Below are 16843 nucleotides of genomic sequence, written 5' to 3' on the forward strand. Positions count from 1 at the left end.
GAAAGTCCGTCAGTGGGACCGCAAAAGATGCCGCGCGCTTGATTCTTTCCCAGAGCTGAGATCCACTTAGATTGCCCGACTGACGGGTTTTCCACTATTTCCATAACGTCTGACGATTATTTTTGTACTTTTCATGCTACACACTGTCAACTAAAAAAATTCAGACTGCATACTATTACCTCCTTTCAAAATTCAGGATTATGTTACTACGCGTGACTGACGAACAATCCACCCGCAGATCAAGGTCTGACGACTTTTTTAGTTGAATATTCCTTGAGAATAATGAACTGTGAAGAGTATGGAATGCAAAAAAACACTTTTTTTTTTTAATTACTGGTTATCTTCCTGCGCCTTTACTCACAATTACTGGGGAGTCTGACGGTCGGTTTAGTATTCAGGTATATGGGAACAACTTTAATGAGCGAATTGCATTGTGCATAAAATGACGACGTTCAAACATTTCCAATATTTCATTTCGGACAATGATTAGACACCATACAAGTTATCAACATCTATTTTTGTTTTGATATCAGATTCTTTTTTCGTAAACTAAAGAGGCCATCTACTACATGGGCAGCTTCCACCAAGGCAATTAGGTAAAACCCATATTCCAAGGAAACATTAGTGATCCAAGACCAGAGATAATCCAGTCATTTAAGCTTAAATTAGGTAAGTATCTCGGAATTCGAGATACCCAGCTGTAAGTCTGTAAATACTTGTATATTGACACCCTGAAAGTTGTCTCAAAACCTGCATATGGTAGGGTGTAGGCAACTATTAAATTTCAAGGTCAAAGGTCAAAAAAATCGGTTTTTTTGCGCTTTTTTGGAAATATCTCATTTCCTATGGGTTTTTTGCTATTTGTATTTATTATCAATATTGTAGAATACAAAATTCTCTACAAATTTTGTTGAAAAAAATTTTTTATACGGTGAACCGTTTTCGAGATAGAGGGCGGAGAGCGCGCGGTCACAGCATCACTTCAGGTCAACCGGTGCCTCCGGTCGAAAACGCACCATATATAGTTGATGAACTATCGATAAATCAATGATTATAAATATTTGTCAATTTTTATCAACTATTATATTATATTTTTTCATTTTCTTCATGCATTAAATCTATATCTATTCAATAATACTGATAACCGTTTACTAAAATTAAAAAATAATTAAGAGAAAAACATCAAGTGGCTGTGACACAACTTCTGCGCTTTTTAAAAAGGGAAAAAAAATCATTTTTGAAAGTTTTTGAGAAACTGACAAATTTGGATGAACTAGCTGCAGCATTTGAGGAAGAAAATTGTTCGGCCCAGAGATTATTAGAGAGTTGAACTCAAACCTTATTGGCAGTCTATAATGCCCCGAAATCTGTGAAAAGTCTCGATCATCTTCGTTATATGCATTACGTCAAGTCTACAAAACTTAATAAACCTGTGCAGCTTTCAAATATTCCACCAACAAGTGCAGCTGCTCATCAACATTTCAACCGTGTATATTATCAAGTTCAAACTTGGTTAGGACAGTATTTGGAACCCCAGGTATGGGGTTGGGCAATGCGAAACGATTTTCTGGAGCCTATCATGACAATTTTACCACCTGCTCCAGAAGATTTGCTAAATATAAATTTCTGCAACTGCAAGAGTGGTGTGGTTCGCGATGCGGATGCAGGAAAGCGGGCTTGCAATGCTCTTTAGCTTGTGGCCAATGTAATGGGCAAGCTTGTCTCAATGCTCTACCATATCAGAGCGACATTAACGAAGATGGAACCTTTGACCCCGAAATCATGGAAGAACTTGAGACAAATGTCGTTGAAGACGATAATGAAGACCAGTTTGAAATTTACCAGCAGCCAGAAGACGACGATGAAAAGGAAGAAGATGATTAAAATTATAAATTGTAGTTTTTGTACCCTTTATTCCATTTCTTTACTTTCAATAAAAATAAATGTATTCAATGATATTTTTTAATAAAAAGATTAATTCATAATTTATTTTTTTTCATCATGTAAGAAGTTATAAATATCAATTAGGTTAAAATTCAAATATAATTCCTATATTTTCATTAACAATTCTGCAATTACATGGGCAGGTAAGTGTTGTTAAATAAATTAATACTGAATAAAAAGTGGATGAGTTAGGAAAAAAATGATAAAATATAATATAATAGTTAATAAAAATTGACAAATATTTATAATCATTGATTTATCGATAGTTCATCAACTATATATGGCGCGTTTTCGACCGGAGGCACCGGTTGACCTGAAGTGATGCTGTGACCGCGTGCTCTCCGCCCTCTATCTCGAAAACGGTTCACCGTATAGAAAATTTTTTCAAACAAAATTTGTAGAGAATTTTGTATTCTACAATATTGATAATGAATACAAATAGCAAAAAACCCATAGGAAATGAGATATTTTCAAAAAAAGCGCAAAAAACCGATTTTTGTGAACTTTGACCTTGAAATTTAATAGTTGCTTACACCCTACCATATGTAGGTTTTGAGACAACTTTTAGGGTGTCAATATACAAGTATTTACAGACTTACAGCTGGGTATCTCGAATTCCGAGGTGAACTTACTATGATGACTGGACTAAGAGCGCTGTTTTGACCTACTACAGATCTCATCAAATGCAGTCTTATTGGACATTGATGTTAGATCAATACTGTTTCGTTGGTATCTGGATTCATCAGCTTAAAAATCTATTCCCGAGTCTGCTTCATCACTGAGATGGCATTCAAATCAGCTGCCATGAAAATCTAAAAGCTGTGTGATATTTGAATGATTCTCGAGATTTGGATGTGTTGGAGAAGTCTAGTCATACGAGGAACACATCCCGCGACTTGAGCAAAACACACTAGATCTGTAGTCCAAGTGATTTTAAACAACGTAAGGTCTGTAAAGAGTTTCACTTTCTTGAATTTTCCGAACTTCTTGGTTGGTTTCGATGGGCACTGGACTTTCCGTGCTTTCCGGACTAGATATTGAAGGACACGATTTGTAGTTGCTTGGAGGTGAGTTCAAGACGGTTTGTGATTTGCTGGAATCAGATTCTTTGGAGGATTTGGCTTCTTGGTGGGCTTTTTTGCTTCGCTTCCACTTCATTCTGCGGTTTTGGAACCATATTTTCACCTGAAATAAAAATGGATACTATGAGTCTTTATTCAAAAATGTTGGTTAGGTTATAGACAGATAAATATACAGTATTTTCATATTTCTTATTATGTATTTGGTAACGCAGTAGATTAATATTAACTCTAAAGAAGCTAAGACTTCATCTCGTTCGTGGTGCAACATCAAAACCAATGTAGCGGTAATAAATATAATAATATTCCTCATTCCAGTATAATCATAATAGAATGACATTGAAAAAATCAGTAGCAAACATAATGATACAGAACTATAAGTAAAATTATCCAGTTGTGAAAATAAGGTAACCATGAATAGAGTAGAAGGTGAAACCAGAACCTCCAGAAAAAGCACTTTTCTCAAACACCAGAACTGCAATATACTATTCCCGACGCGTGGTCCAAAAGCCGAGTTGATGTATTCAGGAGAAAACTTGATTTTTCAGAGTTATCATGGTTTTTATTCGCAACTGTCAAATCCTCTACCTTATGGAACATGTTGAAAAGTACCATTTCAGTGGAGAAAACTGTAAACGTGGCCACTTTCTCAAAGGTAATTGCATTTGTTGAAAGGTAGAATATTGAGAGAACTTTGGTTTTAACAGAGCAAGAAGACCTGCTGTAGTAAAGGCAATATATATTATGAAAAAGGAAAAAGGATTCAGCTTGTTGGTATCCATAATCCAAAGTTTTGGGGATTTCAGTATTTTGAAATTCAATACACCCATTCCTTTAAACTACACAGCTCATAGCATTCGTCGAACTTCAGCGACGATATTTGCTGATAATGGTGAAAACATCCCAAATTTGAAAAGGCACGGTGGCTGGAAATCTACCAATGTCGCTGAAGGATATACAGGAACTGCACTTACAAACAAAATCAAAAGTTCCAAAATCATTCCGAAATTATCAGATAAAAACAATCAATGTGAAACAGAAATGTTCTTCTTGCTCTGACTACAACAGAAGGCAACATTTGAATATACCAAGCATTCCAAAAAATTCAACCTCTTCAATACAAGCAAATGTCTGAATGATCATTTCCACCGCTCTGTTGGCCCAGTTAAGACTCAATAAAACCGAGTTTTGACGCCGATTAATTACTGCAGATGAAACTTGGATACACCATTATACGCCCGAAACAAAAATACGGTTCAAACAGTGGATTGCAAAGCAGGAACCGGTTCCAAATAATAGAAAAACTGTTTTTTCAGGTGGGAAAATGATGGAGATTGTTTATTGGCATAGTTATGAGTGATATAGCTGCAAGAGTTCTGGCTGATTTCTTATGGAAAAACACGTGCAAATTTGAGTAGGTCCATTCTGTTGATTTTTGGATCCGACCCAGTTCACACGGAAGGGACAAAGGGTCGCGCCTCGTCTCTCTCAGACGTCCATTCCGTGTGAACTGGCCCCGATAGGTGAGACAGAGTCCCAAGGGGGTCCATGCCCTTTGAATATCTCCGATACTCATTCCATCCTGCATCGATTACGTCACACATGTCTCTCTCCCACTCACTAAAGTCTGTCTCTGAAACACTTACCAACGACGCGCGACCTTGAAGTGGGCTTGGACCAAGCTTGCCTATCTACTGATTTGAATTTCCCGCTGTACGCGCGGTAGTTTCTGATTGGTCGACTGTATGACGGCAAAAGTGAAAGAGTAGGCTCTGAGAGTCTAAGGCCCAATTCACACGGAATGGACGTCTGGCAGAGACGAGGCGCGGACCTTTGTTCCTTCCGTGTGAACTGGGCCTAAGGTCCAAAAATCCCCAAAATGGACCTACTCAAAATCGCACGTGTTTTTCAGTAAGGAGTGAGCTGGAACTCTTGCAGCCATTCTACTGTCATGAGGTTATTCCATTCGATTATCTTCAAAAAGGAAAAACCATTACAGGAGCATATTACGCATTATTTCTTGACAAGTTGAAGAGAGAACTTGCGAAAATCGGCCACATTTGTGGGAAAAGGAAATTCTGTTCCACCAAGACAACCCACCATGGCGGATGCCATGGTATAAATTCGGGCATCACGGTTTGAACTGCTTGACCATCCGCCTTACTGACCAGATCTAGTCCCAAGCGACTTTTTTGTTTTCTTATTTAAAAATTGCGATCGGAGGACAGAGATTTTCGTCGAATGGAGGAGCAATCATCATTTAATACAAATGGGAATCAGAATGTTCGAAATTTTGTTTTAGAAAGAAATATAAATAAAGATTTGTGTCTCATCGATATTTTGTTCTACACGGTTTCCGAAAACAGATTTTTTTTGGGCTCGCAGACTTCCAGGACCCGTCTACTGCTCGTCCTAGAATTTTATCTTCTCATCCAAAAAACAGTGTTTTTCGGACTTCTTGCGTAAATTACAATTGTTCAATTATTGTTTCAAAAATTCACTATCTGTCATGTCTGCGGTTTGATTTTGTTTTCTTTAAAAAGACATAATATATTTTCTTGCTGGGCGTTTTTCTGCAATACGACAACCATTTCATTCATCATAAACATATGCACGATATTTTCATATCTGCAAACTTTCAGCGAATGGCGTGGAAAAGTATTTTCTTGCTCCTAAGATTAATGGTGGCGCTGAGAACAAGTACAAACAAACAGACAGAAGGTATATTTCAGGATCAGCTTGACTTACTGCCTGGATGTGACGCCGATTTATCAAATTTCTGCCGCATTTGTCGTGAAAGGGATTCTTGATGAAAATTTAATACGAAATCGGAAAATATATCTCACGTTCGTTATTTTAATTCCAGTTCTGACTGTTTCTAAAGTTTGGTCATAGATTTGTCGAAGAGTATTGGCTCTCTGATAGGAAAGAAACACGCATTACATATTTTCATTTTCAGTGACGGAATGATTATATTCTGAATTGCAGGGGTTATATTTTTAGGAGTGATTAATTTTTGGAAAAGAAAGTTTTTGGCTTTCTACTACTCCATCTCGATACAAAAAAAGATGAGGGAATCTTCCAAAGAAAGAAAGGAAGTAATCAATTTGAAAATAAGTAACTCTATACATGGATGTGTAGATCATGCAAAGAAGTAACTTTCAGACACAAACTGAAAGAAAGTCCTCCTGAAACAGCTACTTTCATATAAACGTTGAATTACACGAAAGAAAAAAATCTTTCGAAACAAATACTTCTATATGAACACTGAAAAGTATTTTTTTCTTTAAGAAAAGTATCTTCTGTATAATTCAGTGTTCATATAGAAGTATTTGTTTCGAAAAAATGTTTTTCTTTCGTGTAATTCAATGTTTACATAAAAGTAGCTGTTTCAGGAGTACTTTTTTTCAGTTTGTGTCTTAAAGTAACTTATTTGCATGAACTACACATCCATGTATAGAGTTACTTATTTTCAAATTGATTACTTCCGTCCTTTCTTTGGAAGATTCCCTCATCTTTTTTTGTATCGAGATGGAGTAATAGAAAGCCAAAAACTTTCTTTCCCAAAGATTATATTCTGCTATTCAGCTAATGCTTTCCTCAGTTTCGACCGGTATTGAACGATTAAAAATACAAATACTATCACTTTGAAAGAGAATTTCATATAGGGCGTTGCGACGAACATTTGACATCTCAGTAACTACTATGAGAAGACGTATGGTCTGAAATAAAAAAAAATGACGGTAATTTTTGAAGAGATGGCTTCTTATGTCCCTTTCTCTCACGCATATGTCAGCGGAACGCAGGCTTCTCCTTTCTCGTCGGACAAACGATCTATGTTTAGTGTGCGTGTATGGGGACTTATAAAACAAAATTAAACAGTTCTGAATCTGTATCTGTAGAGTAGGGAGGATGAGTGTAAGCTCACAGCACTGAGGCCACATGTGACCCATTGTACATCCTCCCGAGGAGTTGTCCTCCTAGGTCATCGTCCATCCTGTCCTTTCCAGGGAGGTGGACAGGTCACTGGGAGAGATCTCTTTTATATCGGCAGGTGAAGGCCAAGACTCGCCGAACACACACTCTCTTACTGACGATAACACCGGGCACTCGCATAGGACATGCCTGCCAGTCTCATCATCCTGTTCACACATCCTGCATAGCGGTGTGTCCACTAGCCCCATGTATTGTGGTTTTCCTTGGTTGACAGTAGCCAGTCAGAAATCCTACTGTTAGGCATAGATTTTTCCTGGTCATTGCCAGATATTTCTTGGGCGCCAGCTTCCCAGGGTCGCCCAAGGTGATCCTGGCAAAATTGCATCCTTTGATTCCATCCCATCTCTTCAATAATTGAGCATGGGTGTAACCTTTGGTTAGTTTCACAATTGTCGACGTCATCAGGCCGTAGATGCCACTGGGTCCTAAAATTCTCGGTCCAGCCGCTTCCTTGGTTAAAGAGTCGGCAATGCGATTATCTTTACTCCTGTCGTGCCCTTCAACCCACCTATAGGATAGTACCAAGGTATTTCACCTCTTCAGAGAAATCTAGTTTGCTTTTGAAGATTTCGGGAGGTTTGAGCCTGATGAACTTCTTTTCCTGGTGAAAAGGACAATCTCAGTCTTGGGATTGATCGACAGTGAGTGTTCCTTACACAGTTATTTTCTCCACTAGTCTACCAAAAACACTTCTTCCACATAAGAATAAAAGTACCGTCTCTCGACACTCGTAGAGCTAACCAAGTTAGCATCCTCAGGAGATGATCAAAACTACGATCAAAAAAAGAGCGTTTCGCCAACCAACTTGGCTTCTTTGTGATATGAAGTAGATTTCAGTGAGCTGTATGGAATGAAACCTTAATTCCTGTTCATGGTTCTCATGCCATGCTTTGTTATTTCCAGAACTTCGGAAGCTTCGAGAAGCCTATTATCATAGCCTTTCTTCGAAGCGTATTGTGCAACACTAGACTTTTCTGGTCTCCAAAATCAGATATGTGACGTGTGTTCTTTGAAACGAATTTTGATAAATCGTTCAGTCTGACCGTTATATATTTTCTCACAGTCCTCACAGCTATTTTAATATATTCCTGATCTTCAGTTTCCCAACATCTTGTCTTCAAGATTAACATTTGTTGAATTTAAACAAATTCAGTGAGTCCCCATCGAATATGGTTAATAAATGGTTGCGTTAATGACCAAGTTAATATTGCGTACGACTGATGTAAACCTCGAAGTAGGAAGCCAAGGAAGCGGCTGGACTAAGAATTTTAGAACTCAGTGACACCTAAAGAGATGGAATGAAATCAAACGATGCAATCTTGCCAGGATCACCCTGGGCAACCCTGGGAAGCTGGGGCCGAAGAAATATTTGGCGATGACCAGGAAAAACCTACCCTTAACAGTAGGATTTCTGACTGGTCACTGTCAACACCTCTACAATATGGGGCTGGTGGACACACCTCTATGCAGAATATATGAACAGGAAGATGAAACTGTCAGGTATGTCCGGAGTTATCGTCAATAACGGCGAGTCTTGGCCTACACCTGCCGATATAAAGGAGATGTCTCCAGAGACCTGTGCACCTCCCTGGTAAGGACAGGATGGATGATGACTTAGGAGGACAACTCCTCGAGAGGATGTACAATGGCTCACATGTGACCTAAGTACTGTGGACCTACACTCACCCTCCCCCCTCTACTGATACAGAGATACAAATTATTTCGATGTATATTTGATTTGATTATACTTACTTGAGTTTCAGTCAACATAAGATTCGTAGCCACCTCGAATCGCTTTGGCCTAGAGAGGTACTTGTTTTGTCTGAATTGTTTCTCCAGTTCCAGGAGCTGCTGAGAGGTAAAGGCTGTCCTGGGTTCTTGTCTTCTTGTCTTGCCAAGAAGGGCGTGACCTGGACCACAACCTGCAACAAATATTTAGGTTGAAGAAAATTGATGATATAATACTAGAAATTGTAGTCGTTCATGAATCGAAAGTAGAATATTTTTAAATAGATTTGTTTTTTCTATTTCCCCAATTTCATACAATTTCCAAATGGTGCTGATGAGCTGATAACATAAGTATTTGTCCCGAAACTTCGAAGTACACAATTGAGGATGATAGTTTTACACGTGAGTGATATTCTATACCAGTTTGTATCTAAAAATATATGTGCATATCTTTTTGAAGACTTTTTTGCAGTTATTTTTTTCCTTTCTTTGGAAGAAGATGGAGAAGTGAAAATACTGATTTTTCCCCGGCTAACAGAGATACCAAACAACTTTGGTGTCGTTAAATAAAAACACCCAAAAAATAGTTAGGTGATTTGCATATTCTAGCAATAGCTAAATTGCATACAGCCTTTAAAGTTAGGTTGATCAATTGATTGATTGATTGATAGCAATTCATTCCAACAGACATTCACCCAATTACAGGAAATGTACAGAGGTGTTGATGAAAATATATGCAAAACAGTATAATTAGTTAAAAAAAAATTGCTACAACTAAAAGAAAAATAAGTAGAAATAGAGATATATCACAAGAGAATACATTTCAAAATAAAACTTTGAGAACTGTGATTAATATCGTACATATCACATATTGAATTATAGTTGTTACAAAGTACTGACACTGGTGCTTTAAAACTGTTATTCTGACAAGATCACAGTAAAATGTCGTTTGGTATCTGGAATTAAGGCGTGGGGTGCGGAAGTTGATCATTTGTAAAAGAGGGGCACACGAGATGTTATTGTTTAGCAGTTTGTGAAGAAAGGAGATTTGACAAAAAGTCGTCGTGTATTCACAGATATTACATTAAATTGATTCAGAAGGATAGAATAGTCGGTTCCCCTCTGAGGATATATTCCTGTTACCTTGAAAGACAGATATTTAAAATTTTTTTTTGAACAGCATCAATATGATGTATGTGGCAATTGTAAATTGGATACCATATTTAACACGCCGTATTCTAGTTTAGACCTCACATAGGCATTAAACAGTGTTATATGCTTGAATTCTCTGGTACTCCTTATAATAAAGCCCAACATTCGATTCGCTGATGAAATAGCCTGGTCTATGTGGGAAGTGAAAGTGAATTTATAATCAAAAGTGATTGGTTGGATTAGATTCAAAATCAGACTGAGAATGAATCTCTATTTATCTTCAAAAATATAATTTCACCATTTTGTTTGCGGACGATACCTTGTTGTCGATATCAGATCCTAACTTGTTGGTTGCAATCAACAAAATGAGCATATCATTAGAAAAAATAGCCACTGATTCCAACATGGAAGAGTTGTAGGTGATAAAAAGGTCTACAACTTTTGTATCTACAATGTTTTCTAATAACTTTAAAATTTATCTTAAAAATTCTAATAACCAAGGTTTTGGCTTTTTATTTTTATTTTCTCAAAAAGAAATTTCAACGAAATTTAATGAAATCTTATCTTTTTATGTGTCAAATACACTGTAATTTTTTTGATTTGAATTATTTATTTTGTCACCTTATTTTGACTCAATTTTATTTTAATCATTATGTAAAATTTCATCAAAAATGTGATTGCTGTAATTTCATTCAGTTAAGAAGTTTATTAATTGAATTCTAATTCTATTCAAATCATACAAAGTCTCATGAATATAAATATAAATGTAAATCGTACTATTGAATTCAGATACTTCATTCTGATTACGTTATCAATTATAATATTTTTGAAAACGTTAATTTTCTCATTTATAAATACTTTATTTCGAATTGTAATCACTTATCCATTAGTTTTTGTCTCTTTGATAGCATTTCTTTATCTAATTATAAACCTATCGAACATGGAGTGCCCCAGGGCTCAGTCCTCGGCACACTATTGTTCATCATTTACATCAATGATCTACCTAATTTTTTACATCCCTATAAGTCAGTTTTATGTGCTGAGGATACTACGCTCATCTTTTCAGGTGACACCTTGCCGGATTTGCAACAGTCTGTAAAAATTTCACTCTCAAGTGCTGAAACGTAGTTTTCATTAAATAAACTAAAACTGAATAATGAAAAAACAAAGAATCTCACCTTTTGTTTGTCTAGCACTATGTCGAGTGATAACAGTGTGAAATTGTTAGGCATAAACATAGATAGTAAATTATCTTGGCAAAATCATACGGATGACCAACGAGGTAAATTGGCCAGCTCAATTTTTTTGCTCCGTCAACTGAAGCCAATTACAAGTTTTCCAACACTCAAAATGTATATATTTTCATTATTTCACTCTGTCATTACTTATGGGATTGTACCCTGGGGAACGCCTCTAGTGCTGTAGATATTTTCCGACTTCAAAAAAAAGCAATCAGGATACTTGCCAATGTGAGTTTTCGTGATCACTGCCAGCCCCTTTTTGCACAATTACGCATATTGCCTTTGCCTTCATTATTCATTTCTCGGTTCTGCTCGAGATCCACAAAAATCGAATGTGTCTGCGCAAACAATCCGATATACATAATCATTATACCAGAGCTGCATGCAATATTCGTACTGATCGTTTTCGCTTAACCAAATCACAGAAAAACTCTCTAAATTATAATCTTTACAACCTGTTACCGCAGGAATACAAAATCCTATCAAACAATAAATTCAAGAAGCGCTTGAAAGAATTTTTACTAACTAATTGTTTTTATTCTGTCAGTGATTTCATGGAGCATTTTCGACATCGCTAGTGTATTTCTATGGAGTGCACTCGCTACTACGACATTTTACAATAGCTAGTAGCAGTGTACTATATTTTAAAATTTTATTTTATTTTATTTTTGTTTCTCTATATGTTGTACTCTTTTTAGACTAACTACAAACATTATGTAATGTAAGGTAGTCAATAAACTTTCATTCATTCATTCATTCGTTAGATTCGATTTTTGCAGTATGTCATTCACTACCAAAAAACTACTTCGATAGCTGAACATGTCGTGATATATTTTTTTTGAATAGAGTTCGTGAAGATCTTCATCAAGTAACGGCTGAATCAATCAAAAACGTATCCAATATATTAGCGAAACAGCTAATAATGTGCTCTCTATACACATCTAAAACCTAATCAATTAAACTCCAACTGAAACAAGTTTTCTCCGTTGAACACAACCAATCGAGAACGACCCCCAATAATCCAGTTAGGCCATGCTGGAACACGAAGACCCATAAACAGAATCAACTTAATTTTCCGTAATTGCATCACTTCGGTCCCTTGCGTCAAAAATGCATAAAAACTAATTGCCTGTAAAAATATTGACTATAATTCTTATGTACCTATTCTTATTACATGGTGCTTTAAATTAGAGTAAATCGTGTTTAACTCAGCTGGAGGGTGGAACGACTTGTGAACAGACTGGTATAAATTAGCAGTGCACTTGGTGTCAATATTTTACAAAAATAACACAGGCCAACAAAAAAAAAGTTTTTGAAAACTCTGTTTACCTTAATACCTGGTTTTTATAGATTTTTGTGTACTGAATCCAAATCTGGTCCTAGTTTTTTTGTATCTCTCATAATTTTTGAGAAATTGACTGTTTTATTTAATTTAAAATCTGTACGCTATATTGTAAAATTATTGAAACACTGTTAAATCACTGTCATGCTTTTTATTTACAGTAGGTTACTTGAAATAATGATACAGTGTTGTAATGTAGGTTTCACTAGTCAGATGGAATTGGTTTATACTTCCTTTCTCTTTTTTCTTTGAAGTTTCTTGTGTAGCTTTTCCTGCGATGAGTGGCTTGTTGAGCTTCACGGTGAAGTGACCAACAGTAGTCTCCCATCATGTTGATGTTCCAGCGGCCCTAGCAACGTTGTTCTATCAATTTAATATCTTGGTGAAAACCCTCACCCTGCTCACTAACATCTCCCAAATTTTCCGGGAAGTAATCAAGATGACTGTTCAAGAAGTGGACTTTCATGCTCATCAAACATCCTAGGTTCTCAAAATTCTTCAACATATTAGCACAATGGTACTATATTCTGGGTCTTTGCATTTCCTAAGAATTATGTAACAACTTGCTTGAATGATAAACATGCTTCTTTCTCATGTATGGTCAATGTGGTTTCAAAGTTTACGTCGAACATCATTTTTCGAATGTCGGGTCCTACAAAAACGCCTTCTTTAAGTTTAGCCTCTGAAAGGTTTGGAAATTTCTGACAGAGATACTTGAAACAAGGTCCATCTTCAGGCAATGCCTTTACAAACTGTTTCATGAAGCCTAACTTTATATGTAGAGGTGGTAAGAAAATGTTTCTGGGATCTACAAGGTTTTTGCGGAGAATGTTTTTCCCGCCAGGTTTTGAAGACTTCCTCACAGGCTAGTTCTTTCTGCAGCAATGTTGATCCCTTGCTCTACTGTCCCATTCACACAAAAACATGGACATTTGTTAAAACCGCCTTGCTGACCAAGAAGCATGCATGTTACTTTAAAGTCACTACATATCATCCAACCATGAGCCGAATAGCCAATTTTATTCAACACTATTTCCAAGTTTTCATAGGTTTCTTTCATATGTACAGAATGGCCAACAGGTATAGATGCATAAGTGTTACTATTGTGTAATAAAATAGCTTTAAAACTAGTTTGTTTCGGAAGAATCAATAAACAGCCTCCAGCCTTCTTTTTTGTATTCAACACCAAACTCTTTGATCAGACCTGGAATGTCTTAGCAGTACATTAAATCATCTTCTTGTTCAAAACATTTCGAAAACTGCTGCTCTGTCTTCCTATATATGCTAGTTCCAACTGCCAACAAGTTCTTTCCTTTTAGTCTAGAACCAAGCAATTCAGCTTTTTCTTTTGTTAACCCAAGATCCCTAACTAAGTCGTTGAGCTTAATCTGAGTAAACAGTTTAGGCTCTAGACTTGCTGTAGCACATTGGAACTCGTCATCATCTTGTTCATCAGAAAACATTTCAGTTTGAACAGAATTCAAATCTTCTGGAGGTCCTTTGTCGGCAAATCTATATCGTGCCCTACTGGTCGGATGGCGAGAATTAGGATAGGGTAGCTTATCTTCTTGTTTTTCGAGTTATCGCCAATAATTTCAATACTACAAAAGAAGAAATCATCAGTGGTTTCTAGGTTCCCTCCATGCCATAGGAACAGTGTACTCAAAGGCTTTTTTCTCTTTTTTTGTCCATTTTCTATACTTGCTCGGCTAATACCAAGCTGGACATTGAATTATATACATTTATTTCTTTCTTCGTAAATTGCATCAGTGATGTAGAATAAAATTCAATGTAAACTACATGAAACTCAAACTGGAAATGGGGCTATGAAAAATTGGTCACAGATGTTACCTCATACAAAACAAATGAACTTTGCAACGACTGTGATAAATTGTTAATAGTTCTATTGCAAAGAAAACGTCTGGAATTGAGTATTATTGAAGGTTCAATCGAGTTTCAATTTGCTACCTTGAGCTGTCTCGGCAATTCTGCGTCCTTTCATGGATCTCGTCAATATTAGGAGCAGGAAAAAGTTGTAGGGGGCCAAATCCGGTGAATACTATGGCTGAGACATGATTATGGTGTTTTTTTTTTGGTATATTTTTCATCACCATCAAAGCAAAGTTTGATGCAAATTTGGAATAAAGCTATTAATTGAATAAACTCCCATATGATACGAATCCAGCGTTTTGTTGAGAGGCAACAAAAATTTTATTGGGCAACACATTCACTTTACCATTCGAATTCGAATGTTATGAGAACGGGGAAAATTCTGAAAATATTTTGTAATATATATGTCTTCATACTTTGTCTTTCTGAATGTAGAATATCAAATTTTCGATAACTGAATATTTGATTTGGAGTTTCCAATTCATTTTGGAGATCAATGAATTTGATAGAATGGAACAAAATAAATAAATTTATCAGGTATACAAATACATATTAAATATAAATCTCAAATCTATTGCTATGAGAGTATGAAGAAACAGCCTCCCAGTTATTTGAATAACATATTTTTCACTTTGATATCAATTGATTTGAAATAATTGAATAAATAATTGAATAGGGAGTTTAAATATCTGTTCAAAATCTGTTTTTCCGTTAACCACCTGTCGCACCCCTACGAATGACAACCCTCAGAAGTCGAAACTTGTGCGAGCTAAGGATTAACGAGGTCTTACCTTTTAACGTGTGATTCCTAACACGGGGGAGTAACACTGGTATTCACAAATATGTACTTACATAACATAATTTGTGAATCTATATATAAAAAAAAATAAATAAAAACAGAACACTCAGTTAGCTAAGAAATGTCTTTTGATTTCTATAATCTGGCAGTTGAATATATCTAGGAAATGACTAATAGAATTAGAGGTATCGCACATTGTATAAACTGGAATTTTTTTCATTATATTTGTACGCGGAGTGTTGAGATAAAATGTGACACTATTCCTAGATGACCGTCTAGGAACCCAAAAATTCAACATATGTAACAGTTGAGAGCAGGTGATGATATTGTTTATGACCTTGAATAAAAAAAGAAATGAATAATATTTACACCTTACCTCGAGACTACAAAAATTGTGAGTTACAAACAATTCATAATAGGGTATTCCAACAGTAGGATACGCGCCTTCAAGTTTAAAAGAGATATATTTTAGGAAGCGCCTCTGTAGGGCTTCTAGTTGATTTATATGAACCTGATGGTAGGGACGACAGATGCATATTCCAGCCTAGATTGACAATAGTGAAATAAAGTAATTTCATTGTTGAAGCCTTTTCGAAGTCTTTTGTATTTCTAACTAAGAATCCATACATGCGATAAGCTGCTGTTAGAGTAGTGTCAATATATTTATTGAAATAAAAAGATGAATCAAAAGTAACACCTAGATCAGTGAGTATGTCAGGACGCTCCAGAACTTGATTGTTTATGACGTAGTTCTGTAAATTCAAGTTCGTTTTTAGTGAGTAATGCATTACATTACATTTGGATATGTTGAGAGATAGATTATTCATCCGACACCATGCAGCAACGCGATTTAAATTCAGGGCGAGACGTTCGCAATCATTAGAACATGTTATATTGTGATAGAGTTTCAAGTCATCTGCGTATAAAAGGAAATTGACATCAATCTCAGCTCCGATATCATTAATGGATATATTGAACAGTAGGGGTCCTAGATTTGATCCTTGTGGTACATAAGATGTGGCTATATATTCGATAGACTTGAGGCCATTGAGTTGGACATACTGCTTACCGTTGTAAAAATACTATTTGAAGAGGGTAATTAATTCGTTGGATAACCCAAAAGTCGAAAGCTTGTTGAGCAGGATTCTATGGTCAAGTCTGTCGAACGCTTTAGAAAAATCAGTGTAGATGATATCAGTCTGAGACTGACAATCAATACCCTCTGCAATACATTGAGTGATTGTTACAAGATTCGTGATGGTTGAACGTTCTTTCATGAAACCATGTTGATTGGGGCTAATAATGTTGCTGACATGACAATAGATTGTCTTCTCAATAAGCATCTCAAACACTTTACAAAAGTTGCATATGACAGAGATTGGTCTGTAATTTTGTATCTCACTTTTATCTCTTTTTTTGAAAATTGGTCAGAATTTCGACATTTTACATATTGATGGTACAGTTGATGTTGTTAAGGTTCCTTGAATAGAAACAACAGCTGGAGATAGACTGGCTTTTATTTTCTTTTCACACATTTTCGTTATCACTTTTTACATACAAGTACAATCCATGGACAAAGCAACTAGGTACAGTAAGTAGCAGAAATAATTACATTCATGACATCTCCTTTTTTATATATATAAGAAAGGTAACTGAACAAGTTTAGAAATAC

At 36.1% G+C, this 16843-nt stretch overlaps 1 protein-coding gene across 1 annotated transcript in view; it reads right to left on the reverse strand.

The window, feature by feature from the left end:
* Window positions 1-2446: 2446 nt before the first annotated feature.
* exex (motor neuron and pancreas homeobox extra-extra) overlaps window positions 2447-16843 on the reverse strand; it is a 54443-nt gene continuing 40046 nt past the window's right edge. Inside the window, 2 exon segments of the mRNA XM_074179620.1 lie at window positions 2447-3129; window positions 8772-8941. Of these exon segments, the coding sequence (XP_074035721.1) occupies window positions 2878-3129; window positions 8772-8941 (422 nt within the window). The 3' untranslated portion in view covers window positions 2447-2877.

The sequence above is a fragment of the Leptinotarsa decemlineata genome, unplaced genomic scaffold, assembly GCF_025532065.1.
Source record: "Leptinotarsa decemlineata unplaced genomic scaffold, Ldec_3_MD MMD2_tig00026282_RagTag_RagTag, whole genome shotgun sequence".
NCBI classification, from domain to species: Eukaryota; Metazoa; Arthropoda; class Insecta; order Coleoptera; family Chrysomelidae; genus Leptinotarsa; species Leptinotarsa decemlineata.